The sequence below is a fragment of the Simochromis diagramma genome, unplaced genomic scaffold (genome assembly GCF_900408965.1).
Source record: "Simochromis diagramma unplaced genomic scaffold, fSimDia1.1 OVJJ01000715.1, whole genome shotgun sequence".
Lineage (NCBI taxonomy): Eukaryota > Metazoa > Chordata > Actinopteri > Cichliformes > Cichlidae > Simochromis > Simochromis diagramma.
Genome location: NW_024387128.1, coordinates 634,054 through 648,497, shown reverse-complemented (window position 1 = coordinate 648,497; position 14,444 = coordinate 634,054). Strand labels below are relative to the sequence as shown.

At 40.0% G+C, this 14,444-nt stretch overlaps 1 protein-coding gene across 1 annotated transcript; it reads left to right on the top strand.

The window, feature by feature from the left end:
• Nucleotides 1-3,575: 3,575 nt before the first annotated feature.
• Nucleotides 3,576-5,877, top strand: LOC120743467 (serine protease FAM111A-like). The gene is made up of 4 exons (XM_040047108.1): nucleotides 3,576-3,655; nucleotides 4,204-4,291; nucleotides 4,388-4,505; nucleotides 4,935-5,877. The coding sequence occupies exons 1-4, from the start codon at nucleotides 3,576-3,578 to the stop codon at nucleotides 5,486-5,488; spliced, it is 840 nt and encodes a 279-aa protein (XP_039903042.1). The 3' UTR covers nucleotides 5,489-5,877.
• Nucleotides 5,878-14,444: the final 8,567 nt, after the last annotated feature.

Genomic DNA, 14,444 nt, shown 5'->3' with positions numbered 1-14,444 from the left:
GGTGAGGGGAGGGGGGTACTCCGGAAGTGTCTAATCGATTCCATATGTGTGACTCATCGCATCCGGTGGGAAAAAAAGGAGGGGTGGTTCCTGGGGGGGGGATCAGAGAGGGAGGGTTCCTGGAGAGTTCATGGGGCTGACGCAGCAGATTTCTGTTGAGTCAGTGCTGTATAGAGAGACAGAGCGGCAGTTAGTTTTCCACAGACAAACTCATAGTTTGAATTCTGTTTAAATATTGTGACAATGTGATCTTGATAACCATTTTCTCAGTAAAGAGCTATTTCTTTTTACAATAGCGGCTTTATTTTGCTATCTTACGTTAATCATATTACAGGTGCAATAAAATAAAAACCTTTAAGATTATCTGACTAGTAACGGATTGCATTTATATATAGTGCCGGGTGGAGGCAAGCTACACCATTGCTTGTATGTGTTAAAAAACAAAAGATCCCTAAGTGAAAAGAGCACCGCGCACATATTCAGAAATCAGTCTTACTTAAACAATTAAAACACCCCGATGAGGTATTTTGGTTTTGTGCAGCCACTCCTTCTCAGACCAAAGTAAAGAGTTTTTCTTCATTTTTTGAGCTCCTTTTACAACAGGTTTTCTCATTAGCAGAAAACTGGATAGACAGAAAAACAGAAACCCTCAAAGAAAACGGCCTTGTTTTACACACACCAAGGAGGAGTCAACAACCCCTCTAATCAATATTAGTATTTCTTAATGCTTGTAATCTAGCAAATAATTTCATACAGGTCTCAACTCCTTGTACGTGTAAAGTAACCCTTAGTGGGGAAAAAAACGCAGAAATCTGCACTAAATAATTTTATTAAAACACCCTCGGATGAGGTATTGTGCGGGAAAGACTTTTCTTTTCTTTAGAGTCACTTTTCAGAAGACTGTCTTGTACTACGCACATCAAGGAGGAGTCAACAACCCCTCTAATCGTTATTAGTATTTCTTAATGCCTCCAGCCAAGCAAAGAATTTCATAAAGGCCTCCACTCCTTGTACGTGCAAAATAACCCCGAGTAAAAAAAAAAAAAAAAGAAAGAAAAAGAAAACAGCACATATTCAGAACTCTATCCCAAATAATTTTATTAAATCACCCCGATGAGGTATTTTGGTATTTTCAGACCGAAAGTAAAGAGTTTTTCTCCATTTTTTGAGCTACTTTTACAACAGGTTTTCTCATTAACAGAAAATAGACAGAATCCCTAAAAGAAAACGGCCTTGTTTTACGCACATCAAGAAGGAATCAGACGACCGTCGGTTCATCCCGGTCAATTATCTCCGAGAGATCGGGATGCTTCCTTCATCGGGTACCATAAGCGTATAAGAAAAAAAAACCCAGAGAATTTATTATTTTTGTAAGAGTGAGAGAGAGAGAGAGCGAGAGCGAGAGCGAATCAATCAAACTTTTCTACAACACGTTATACCACTCCGGGTCAGGAGGGGCGATATAGCACGGACCGGCTGGATGACTACGCCGGATGGAAGCATAACCGGAAGTGTGGCAGGGACTTTCCCTTTGACCTTCATTCAGCTCCATGATCAACCGTTAAATCTTTCCTCAATATTGCTGTAATGTAACAACAAAGTTTTTTTTAAGAAACATTCCTTACACATTCCCACAGTCACCGAATAAGCATCTCTGGCACAAATAAGCTTCAGGGACTGACTTGTTTTTTAGAACTGACCTTTGACACTTGGATGTTGGCTTAATTTTTTACCCAAAAAGAAATTTGACCCGAATAAAAAAAAACACAATACTGCGGTGAATACTTACCTCAACTTTGATGGTTTTTTCACAGCTATTTATTTTGAAAAAAAGTAAACATGTCACAAGGACACAATGCACATTGCAGAGTACATGAATGGGAAGTAGGAATCCCTCCTCTCTATACTTACACTCCTCCCTAACAAATGCCAAGTCATCATCTCCATATTGTGTGTCCCACTTTTCGAGTTTCATTGAAGTGTATCCAAGTGCACAAGATGTAAAACATTCTATTAGTTTTTTAAGCCTCTTACAGAGTCCCCATCAAGATGCCATTCATTTAAGAGACTAATAATTTTTTGAACTTAAATTGTGCTAACGCAGTAACATTACAAATAAGACATGTTAGAACTCATTTTTTGTTGGACACAAGAACAACTCGAGCATCTTTCTTTCGGGAGCCGAACTAGGGCTTACAAGTTTGCTGTGCCCCTGGGGACCAGTGCGAGGTTGTGCGGCAGATCCCAGCGTGGAGGGTCCAGACGCTCCCACGGCGCACTTTACTATCTGCACAGAGCGTTTCTGGTGTGGCTTATGCAGAAGAGACAATACAGCTCCCGGTAAGCATGTCTGTTGTAGCCTGCCCTTTATAAATATCTCTTTGATTATTCAAACAGTGTTTAAATTGTGACTCGTTTGTTATCGAAAAACATTTTATCTATGTTACTGATTTAAAATATACAGATATATATTTCAAGTTTTTAGCTCAAACAGACTCTTGAGCATATTCATATAGCAAATCCACATAACCAATGTCCACTCTAATGTACATCTTTGAACTGTATGTTAATCAGTACATGAAGCGTACCTCTGAAAAGAGTCCATCATTTGTGAATTTACTGATTTGTTTTTTAACTGCAGTTTTCACAAACTGCGGATGATGAAATCCTCTGCATTGTAGAAAATGTCTTTAAACTATCGCTGTTCCTACTTACTGAGTTCCCGAGCTACTTCTTTACTATGTGAATAAACAATTTGAACAAGAAAGGATTTAAAGACACATTGAAGCAAAGGCAAAAAAATTTGTAATGAAATTTATGTGACTGTTCTTCTGAAATCCGGCAGAGAGTGAAAATCCAAGAGTTGCTGCAATCCTCTGCATTAATGATCTTTCTGTTTCTCTCCTTCTCTCTGTGTGTGTGTGTGTGTGTGTGTGTGTGTGTGTGTGTGTGTGTGCTCACAGAGAGGAGGTCACGGCAGGAGTTCCCTGTGTTGACACGTATGAACCATAAAGTCAGTCTGGACTGAGGAGCACTTGGTAAACTAGATTCAGTCTTGACAAAATTACTTTTTTATCCAAAGCATGCACAAGAAATCAAATCTCTGTATTACAATGATTTCAATAAAACCTTATTATTTTATGGGGGCAATATCACAAATTACCGTAGATCATTAATAGGGAACAAAGAAGGAGGATCACATCAGCAATGGGAGACAGAAGTCTTGACACGTGCTTATAACTTAAAAACACAAAAAAAAAACAGTTACAGCTGGAAAGATTTATGGTATAAACCAGACTTTCCAGTCTGCATCTTTACAGGGTTTTTTCTGCTTTTGTTCACTCCTAGTGTGATTAACAAACAACAACCACAAACACAGAGCCCACTAACTATTAGCCGCTTTTCCCCCTAAACAGTCAGTTGACTGAGAGAAATGCAATCCATTCTTGTGAACGCTGAAGGAGATGTGCTCCATAGTCAAACTTATATTTCCTTAACTTACATCCTATGTTCTTTTTAATTCCGGCATCCCTTTGATAGAAAATTGGTTAAACCATTGCTCAACTTATGTCTGAATGACGGCAGATAATTCTGATGAAAAGGAAACTTACTCCGTAAGCACTTTGCAGCTGAGTCGAGGGTTCGTGGAAATAAGGTCAGGAGGTGTCCGGCATGAGTGCGCGTGCGGCCTGGCGTTCCATTTGGGACATCTGACAGACACATTAGTGCAACTCAGACTGTGAGCAGCAACTCCTGTATACTGAACATAAGAAAAGTAATATGTAGTGCTTCTCTTTTTTTTTTTTAAACCGAGATTCCAGGGCTCATGCTTATATGGTTTTATTTTATCCAAAAATAGGTTAGTTTAGCGATTGTGTAACTGTGTCCTTGACCTTTTTACCAGTTTGAGGAGTTGGTTCCCTAGTCCAAATATTTGGGATGGTTCAAATGCCGAGTCTCTATATGGAAACAACAGGATATTTTCCACGTTTTTTCTTAAATGTGTATAAATGGGATTGGATGATGTCCGATAAAAGTAATAAACATGGATGTAAATCTGTTTTTTTTAACTTTGCAGACTCATTTACCCACTCCAGTGAAAGCGATAAAAAAAGATCGTGGCTTTAAAGAGATTATGAACTAAATGCAATACATTTGGTTTTTTGCTACATTAACAACTTTTCCAACACTGATTCTCTGCAGGACCAACACGGACATCAGTTCAGACGGCACACGCAACATGTTCAAGCTTGCACGGAGGCCTTTCAGTAAATATAAGAAGATGGTTAAGGCGAGAGATTGCTATTCTGTCTTTTACATCGGTGCAAAGGGAGGACTAATGCCAAAAAAGAGAAAAGTTTTTTTAAAAAATGACGCTTTAAAACAGTTCAAGTATCTTTGTGTTTACGTGGAGAAGGGAATAACTGCGGCCGAGGCTCTGAAAAGAGACGGTCGCTTCACCGATGACCTGGGCTATTTTGAGCTGGTTAACATTGACGACGAACGTAAGACTGAGTGCACAGACATAATTGATTGTCTGGACAATAAGAAATTCCAGATATGTTTTCCACAGGGAGCAGATACAGAAATAAAAGATGTAGCCATCCCAGGGCAGCAGAAACCTCCACACGCATCAAATAATGCAAAGCGCAGCGGTGGAGTGACATCAGTCTTAGATGTAGCACGGCAGAACTGATTGAGTCTAAAAACGGCAATCAAACAAACGGGCAGCAGTACTGACCGTAAGGAGGTTTACGATCTACTTTGTCAGCAGTATCCGTGTCTGAAATGATGGATGGAGTGTAGATTCCCTAAAAATTATTTTCAGGAAGCACTGAAATACAGGAAGGAGACATTTGGAAAGAGCCGACAGCCTTTTACTGAAATCCGCAGTGTTATGTTGCTGCTCGAACTGAGCAAGTCAGTTTAACTCATAACTGGTTCCTTCATAAAGCAAGGCACAGGCTTTGTGCTATTTGACAACTTTGTCTTGACCAACGCCCACTTATTCGACTACTGGGTTAAATCAAACTCACCTAACTGGCGTGAATTTGTAAACGTTACCGTGGTCTTTAACTTTGAAGACCAAGAATCAGACAGGAACAACCTCAGCACTAAGGTGTTCGTCGGCAACGATAAGTTAGATTATGTCATACTTAAGCTGGAAACAGAGAAAGTGCCGCCAGGGCTCCTTAAGAGATTTGGACCTGTGCCTTCAGACGGCGAGGCCTGTGTCATCGGACACCCAGGAGGCTGCGAGGAATTTTGCAGTCTTTGTGAAATCAATCAGCAGATCAAAAACGACCCCTTTCAAAATATCTACGTCACCTACAACACTCTCATGTACCACGGCTCTTCCGGCTCCCCGGTTTTCGATGCCGAGAAAACCCCTTGTAAAAGTAGCTCAAAAAATGAAGAAAAACTCTTTACTTTCGGTCTGATAAGGAGTGGCTGCACAAAACCAAAATACCTCATCGGGGTCATTTAATACAATTATTTGGGATAGAGTTCTGAATATGTGCTTTTTCCTTTTTCTTTTTTTTTTTTTACTCGGGGTTATTTTGCACGTACAAGGAGTGGAGGCCTTTATGAAATTCTTTGCTTGGCTGGAGGCATTAAGAAATACTAATAACGATTAGAGGGGTTGTTGACTCCTCCTTGATGTACGTAGTACAAGACAGTTTTCTTTTAGAGTTTCTGTCTGTTGAGTTTTCTGCTAATGAGAAAACCTGTCGGAAAAGTGACTCTAAAGAAAAGAAAAGTCTTTCCCCCACAATACCTCATCCGAGGGTGTTTTAATAAAATTATTTAGTGCCGATTTCTGAGTACGGGCGCGGCGCTTTTTTCCCACTAAGGGTTACTTTACACGTACAAGGAGTTGAGACCTGTATGAAATTATTTGCTAGATTACAATCATTAAGAAATACTAATATTGATTAGAGGGGTTGTTGACTCCTCCTTGGTGTGTGTAAAACAAGGCCGTTTTCTTTGAGGGTTTCTGTTTTTCTGTCTATCCAGAGTTTTCTGCTAATGAGAAAAAAAAGGACTGGCTGCAGAAAACCAAAATACCTCATCGGGGTGTTTTAATTGTTTAAGTAAGACCGATTTCTGCTCAAGATCACACCTAGTAACCAGTGTCATCATTGAAATGAAGAGATATACACTATATGGACAAAATTACTGGGACAACTGCTCATTACACCTGCAGAAGCTCATCAGACATGGAAACCCATGGCATGAAGCTCCCAGTGCACAGTTCCTGTGCTTATTTTTGTGCTGCATTTTGGAACTTTGCTGTTATTGAATCAGCAGAGCATTGAAGTCCATTGCTCACTATGTGCCCCAGCACTTTGTGTGACTGCACTTTATGTAGTCTGGTGCTTCATAGCTGAGTTGCTGTAATTCCAAAATGCTTCCACTTTGGAATAATACCACTTACAACTGATCATAGAAATTTTAGAACCAAAAAAACTTCACAAACTGACTTGTTACAATGGTGGCACTTATTTTACATTTAATTTGGTCAAGAAAATTCCTCCCAATGTCCAATCAGTTAGGCAATGAGCAATAGTACTTGCTATTGTTATTATATTTCTATTGTGCACATGATTACCCTTCTGCTTTCACTACTTTCCCTGTGACTTCAGAGATGAACAGGCACTCGTCTTGGCAGGAAAATTCACAAATGCAGCAGTTTTCATGACAGTGACAATACTCTACTACTCTAATACAAATAGACACCGATGTGGCTAAACCACCATTTTCATGATTTCTTGCACTCATTTGAATCTCAAGTCACGATATCTAATCAAAATGATCCCAATAATACTCTTTCAACCGTACCATAAAAGAAAAACGGGAGCCATGGCTGCACTGAACAGGTTACCTGCACTGAGCAGATGAGCGGTGGAGCAAGCAAGAAATACAGTGGGGCAAAAAAGTATTTAGTCAGCCACCGATTGTTCAAGTTCCCCCACCTAAAATGATGACGGAGGTCAGTAATTTGCACCAGAGGTACACTTCAACTGTGAGAGACAGAATGTGAAAAAAAAATCCATGAATTCACATGGTAGGATTTGTAAAGAATTTATTCGTAAATTAGGGTGGAAAATCTCTGGCTCTCACAGACCTGTAACGTCTTCTGTAAGAAGCTTTTCTGTCCCCCACTCGTTACCTGTATGAATGGCACCTGTTTGAACTCATCATCTGTATAAAAGACACCTGTCCACAGCCTCAAACAGTCAGACTCCAAACGCCGCCATGGCCAAGACCAAAGAGCTTTCGAAGGACACCAGGAAAAGTATTGTAGACCTGCACCAGACTGGGAAGAGTGAATCTACAATAGGCAAGCAGCTTGGTGTGAAAAAATCAACTGTGGGAGCAATCATCAGAAAATGGAAGACATACAAGACCACTGATAATCTCCCTCGATCTGGGGCTCCACGCAAGATCTCATCCCGTGGGGTCAAAATGATCATGAGAACGGTGAGCAAAGATCCCAGAACCACACGGGGGGACCTGGTGAATGACCTGCAGAGAGCTGGGACCAAAGTAACAAAGGTCACCATCAGTAACACACTACAACGGCAGGGAATCAAATCCCGCAGTGCCAGACGTGTTCCGCTGCTGAAGCCAGTGCATGTCCAGGCCCGTCTGAAGTTTGCCAGAGAGCACATGGATGATACAGCAGAGGATTGGGAGAATGTCATGTGGTCAGATGAAACCAAAGTAGAACTTTTTGGTATAAACTCAACTCGTCGTGTTTGGAGGAAGAAGAATACTGAGTTGCATCCCAAGAACACCATACCTACTGTGAAGCATGGGGGTGGAAACATCATGCTATGGGGCTGTTTTTCTGCCAAGAGGACAGGACGACTGATCCGTGTTAAGGACAGAATGAATGGGGCCATGTATCGTGAGATTTTGAGCCAAAACCTCCTTCCATCAGTGAGAACTTTGAAGATGAAACGAGGCTGGGTCTTCCAACATGACAATGATCCAAAACACACCGCCCGGGCAACAAAGGAGTGGCTCCGTAAGAAGCATTTGAAAGTCCTGGAGTGGCCTAGCCAGTCTCCAGACCTCAACCCCATAGAAAATCTGTGGCGGGAGTTGAAAGTCCGTGTTGCTCGGCGACAGCCCCAAAACATCACTGCTCTCGAGAAGATCTGCATGGAGGAATGGGCCAAAATACCAGCTACTGTGTGTGCAAACCTGGTAAAGACCTATAGTAAACGTTTGACCTCTGTTATTGCCAACAAACGTTATGTTACAAAGTATTGAGTTGTATTTTTGTTATTGACCAAATACTTATTTTCCACCCTGATTTACGAATAAATTCTTTACAAATCCTACCATGTGGATTCATGGATTTTTTTTTTCACATTCTGTCTCTCACAGTTGAAGTGTACCTCTGGTGCAAATTACTGACCTCTGTCATCATTTTAGGTGGGGGAACTTGCACAATCGGTGGCTGACTAAATACTTTTTTGCCCCACTGTATCTGACACGAAGATTACAGTGTGATGCAACACCCCCCCACCCCCACCCCACTGTGGTGGTCCCTAAGATATCAGACCAGTGCAGCTGGGGAAATAACCTCATAGCATTGCAGGAAAATGGCAGCTTACCAGTGTAACACTGCATTTAGCACCCTGTGCAACAAACAACAAACACTATGTTACCTCAAATAACCCATCAGTTATTAGCAGACCAAACCTTTTTTTGTGAATTTTTATCACTGACAAAACACACAGCATACTGCCAGTATTATTTATAATTAATTTATACCATATTTTGATTTTCATTATAATAATAACAGCTGAATTCAATAAACTACCTTAAGACTTGTCTATCCATTAAACATTCATGCACACCACATCAATGCAATAACCAGTACTGCAACTAGTGATTTTGAATTTTAGCCAACAGCTCAAACTATGATACACGTGGCGTTGCATGGTTAAGAGCAGTAAACAGAAAATATGTCTGACATCTGACATGTTGTCCTCTATGGAATGGCTGGCAGTTATTAGCACTTATAGTACAGGGCTCTGGTTTTAATAAAGTCAAACAAGTGAAATCAACAATTTCAGTTTTATTTCTTGTATAATTTTGTCAGCATTTATCATAATTTGCAGAAGGTGGACCCCAACACAGACTCAATAAACAAATGGTAAAGCTTTTATTAGGTCAATACTAAGTCCAGAAAGTACAAACTCCGGATAAACCATAAGCTTAAACAGGCATAAAGCAGGGAGTAACAAAGTTCTCTAAAGAAAGTTGAAGGAGCTCACAAGAGAAGCCAAACTGATGCCATGACAAACATTAGGTGTACGGGTTGTACTTCAGCATATATGCAAGGTAATCAGAGGATTGCACGCAGTAAGGTTCACAGGAGACGACACAATGGAACAGCACAGCACTGGGAATAGTACATTTCAGGTTGGCAGTATTTCCGCTGTAGCACATAGGCAAGCCTGTGCATCAACATATAGAAAGAAGACTAAGTTCACTAGGTTGCCATCACTATGCCAACATTAATAAATGAGGCCCAATGTTTTGCATTGTCTAAAAAGCTCTCTTCTTGCATATTTAAAAGAAATTCCATCTTATAATATTAATAAGATTCACAGCTTTTGAGCAAAATTTCAGCACTTCAAACCCATAGTCTCTGTTTGTTTTTTAATTGACTGCGCAGACCCTTAATAAAAAATGTCTCTGTGCTGGTACACACTACAGAAAAGAAACTGTGTTTGGAAATAAGTCTGACTTTTCCTGGGATGTTCTTCACAACAAGTGTTTGTTGGTTCCAGAAGAGTAATGCTTTTTGTCATTACTAAATGATAAATATTATGAAATGAAGGCAAAGCAATGCATACAGAGTAGGGATTAGAAGCAGTTTGTACATAAGACTGAAGTGTATTTTTGTGCTAATTGTCTCAGCCACTTCAGGGCTCTGATTACCAACTGGTCCTTCTGAGGGAGCCAAGTGCATCTTCAGGCTGATTGCATCTCGCAAGAGGTGACTGTGTCCTAAGATCATGAGACTGCTTTGAAGGTGTTTTATTAAAAACATCAAGGGAATGGTATGCATACCTACGATCAAAACTTACAAAAGTTCCCTTTAAGATGAAAGTAAGTGAAAGTGAAAGTGACCATGGAAGAGGGCACTTCTTCAGTCAGCTACATGCCTGGGCATTTAGACACTAAATACATGTTTGCACAATGAGGACATTTGTACATGTACATATCAACAGGACTGCAAGTGAATATTCAGTTGTATAGCATTTTATCCGTACCTGCTACCTGTAGAGTCTGACAGTTCTAAATATCCCCTTTGAATATGTTGCTTAATCCCTTTTAGAGACCTGGAACAAATCAGATCAACCAATAATGCTGAGACCTAATCAACCTGAGTAGTAGTAGGGACTTTTTACCATTTTTCTTTTATGTCCACAGTGGTTTCATCCATTTACACTTATTCTGATTCCAAACATTATCAAGTGGCCTCTGGATTTTATTTTTCTGGATTGTAGTTAGCTTTTCATTATGAATCTTTAGGATTCTAATTTGCTAATCTTGTTTGATTACATTAGTTATTAATATTCAGCCTTATTTAGTGTCAGGGAGCTGGGTCTTGTCACTCAGCAATTTGAGTTTATAGTGTTTTTGTGACTTTTATATTATAAAGATGGTTTAAGTTCAAGTTTTATAGTTTGGCCTTAAGTGTCATTCTTTCTATGTTTTGAGTTTTTCTTGTCTTTGCAGTTTATCATTTGTTCTCCATCAGGTTTCCTTTGTGTCCTTATGTCCCTCGCTCTACAGGTCCTAGTCTCCCTTTTCTCTTCCCATGTTCCCTTCATGTTTCCGTCATGTCTCCCCTGTCTGTCATGTGCATTCATGTATGTTCTCCCCAGCCCGTGATGTCTCCCTCTCTCTCTCTCCTTGTTCCTCATGCCCCAGGTCCTAGTCCTGTCGTTGTCTTTTGTCTCCTGTTTCTGATGCCATGCTTCCATGCCTGTTCCCCCCCCCCCCCCAGTCCCAGTGTCGAGCTGTGTGTCTAGTCTGTTTCCTGTTTTATGTTGACAGTCTCACGTCCTGTGTTCAGTTTTGCTTCCTCCTGTGTCATAAGGTTTATTCTCCCCAGCTGGGTCCCCCGTGTATTTCCACTTCCCTCGTCACCATCATGTGTATTTATTGTGTGACATTCCTTGTGTTCATCGTCAGATCATCTCTTCATGTCCCAGTTCCGAGGTTCCATGTCTCTCGGTTCCACGTTCCATGTGTTTAGTTTCTTCCCAGTTAGTTAGCTCTCATGTTCACCTTCTACCTTTGTTTTGTGTCTGCTCTTTAGCCTAAATAAAGCAGCTCACCCTTGCTTATATTTCACTTTGTTTCCACGGTTTGTTTCATCCTCACTTAGAAACACACGATCTGCCGCCTGCGATTGTGACAGTTTAGCCTCCCTAATGTGATAGAAGAGGTTTCTTGTGATTAAGTTGCCACGTCGGTGGTAGATGTTCTATCACTTCCTGTTTTTCTCTGGTGGATTTGGTGTGACTTGTTTTGTTATTGTCTTAATTAGTTTCAGTTTTTTCCTGCTACCCTGACGTTTACACTTCAGAGGTTGTTTGGTTTCTGCGACATGTGTTCGACAGCAGTTCTCTCCATATTTAATATACACTCATATACTCAGTCATTAGGGTGCACCAGGTTGTGGCCTAGCATGTTTTGGGGCTTGAAACCATAGATTTGGTCTTTAGGGAAAATGCATCTCAGCTGTTTTAATACTCCTGACACTTAAGTGATCTCTAAAAGGATTTTGCTTAGGCAGCGGTTTCTCTCTTGGAATGCCTGGAGCATTATTTGGTGCCTTCCTAGCTTTGACAAATGTCATATTTACTCAGGGTCTCACTGATATGATGTTATTCTGCTTCGTGGCCTCTGTGTCAGTGGGGATGTGGTATACTGTGTTTTGTAGTGTCCTGATAACACTGGATCACACTAGGTGTCATCAAGATGCTACAACACAGAGCAAACACCATCCCCACAGACAGTGTTGATATTTGAACTGTTTGAAATATTATATATAAGGGCACATGCCACTCAGAAACTAACTCAATTTATGTTTGTTCCACGCGGTGCTAAAAACTACCACATTTTTTAATTTCATGTTGTCTTCAGTCTATGGTGGTGACTTTACTTTCAGACTTGTTGAGCAAACATCTCTGTGTTTCCTGTTCATATTGTTTTGAACTCCCTCAGCAAGTGAAGCTGCCCGAATGCAATTCTGGATGGTTCTGTGAATCGCATCATTCACAGAACAATATAATCAATACAATAGTCATAAATATCTAACTCAATTCAATTTTATTTTTATACGATCACAAGAACTGTTGCCTCAAGGCGCTTTAAGGTAAAGGTAAGGTAAAGACAATAATACATAGAAAACAACAACAATTAAACAAACCCACCTGATAACAACTTAACCCTTTAGAGCCGATCGGAGCGGGAACGCTCTGTTATGCGTAACTATTTTTAAATCCCAGTAGCTCTGCAACCACGTAAGCTAGCGCAAAAATTTTTTTTGCATATAAAACCGGAGGAGTTGTACTTACATCTTATGCCATCAGCTTGTCCTAGGTCACGGTTTCCTTCCACACAAAGCTTTGCAAAAACTGCATAAAAAGCGCTTGCAGCAACAAAAACATAATATTCCAGAAACACGCTTTACCGATCCGATCAGCTGTCCATAACACTTCCTACGTTGGAATAGACGTCAGCGCGAACTTTTGCATTTCCGCCATTACCTGCCCGAAACCGGAAGTGACGTCATTTTTGCGGAAATGTAGTCTTTTTTGCGATCAGGGCCTCAGGGCATATACTGCTCTTTTTAAAAATTATCTTTGACTTTATGACTTTCTGTGTCGTTTCTGGGATGCTTAGGACTCATATTGCACTGCTGGAAATAGTTTATTTTGATGCATATGCTGCTTTTTTGCAAATTTGCAGTATAATATTTATTTTCGTTTTTCCTGCAGTGTATAAAAATTGGTGTATTTCAAAAATAAAACTATGAAGACACTCAAAATAAATTTCCTGTGGTGGGAAACTATTTTGTGCAACTTTTTTGTATTTACAGTTTTGAGGGATAAGCCTCTTAAATTTCTTTAACTAGAAATATATGTTACAAAAGCAAAAACGATTTTCAATTTTTTTGTAGTTTATTGCACTTTTTTGCAATTTATGTAATTACTATGCACTTAATGAATACATATTATTAAAATCTGGGCTATAATGGTTGTATTGATGTATAGCAACTTGAAATGCTCCCAAAAATGGCTCCACAGCATGTAAAAATATAATATAAGCTCTGGCGGACTTGGTTCTATGGTAGGTCTTAAAGGGTTAAAGGAGTGAAGAAAGACACTCAGCACATTATGTGAAGCCCACAGCAGTCCAGGCCTATTGCAGCACAACTAAGTGAGGGTTCAGAGTCACCTGATCCAGCTGTAACTATATGCTTTATCAAAAAGGAAATTTTTAATCCTGATCTTAAAAGTAAAGAAGGTGCCTGTCTCCTGAATCCAAACTGGGAGCTGGTTCCACAGACGAGGGGCCTGGGAACACCGTAGGAAGTCTATGAGCAAAGTGCTCTATTGATATGATACTATGAGGTCTTTAAGAAAAGATAGGACCTGATTACTCAAGACCTTGTATGTGAGGAGCTGGTTTTCAATTCAATTCTGGGTTTAACAGGGAGCCAATGAAGGGAAGCCAGTATTGGAGAAACTTGCTCTCTCTTTCTAGTTCCTCTTAGTTCTCTCACGGCAGCATTTTTGTTCAACTGAAGGCTTTTCAGGGAATTTTTAGAAAAGCCTGATAATAACAAATTACAGTAGTCCAGCCTAGAAGTAATAAATGCATGAACTAGTTTTTCAGCATCACTCTGAGACAGGATATTTCTAATTTTAGCCATACTGTGCAAGAAAGCAGTGTTACGTATTTGTATAATATGCATACTGAAGGACGAGTCTCCTTTCCTTGTGGCCATAACAGGCCCGGCCCTGCTTAATTTCCGAGCTCAGACAAGGTGTGTTGAGCCTGTTATGGCCACAAGCCATACCGTACGTTAATATAAGGACTAAACTTCATTATTAAACTTAAAACATGATGATTTATTTACTTCTATCAGCACTTATTTATTTTGAAGAGCATTGCATGTTTTTTTTTCCAAAATATGAACCAATCATTTATAATCAGAGGCATCAATAATGTTGCTAGGCTTACCCACAGTTAAATGAAGTTTGGAACTTGCAGTTATGTGTTTGCTGTTCGAGAAACAGATGTTAGAAACAGACATGTCTGTGAAAAAATGGTTGTTGCTGTTCTTACATTAGAAATAATGAATATATCAACAGAAGAGAGGCCTAGGACTTTAT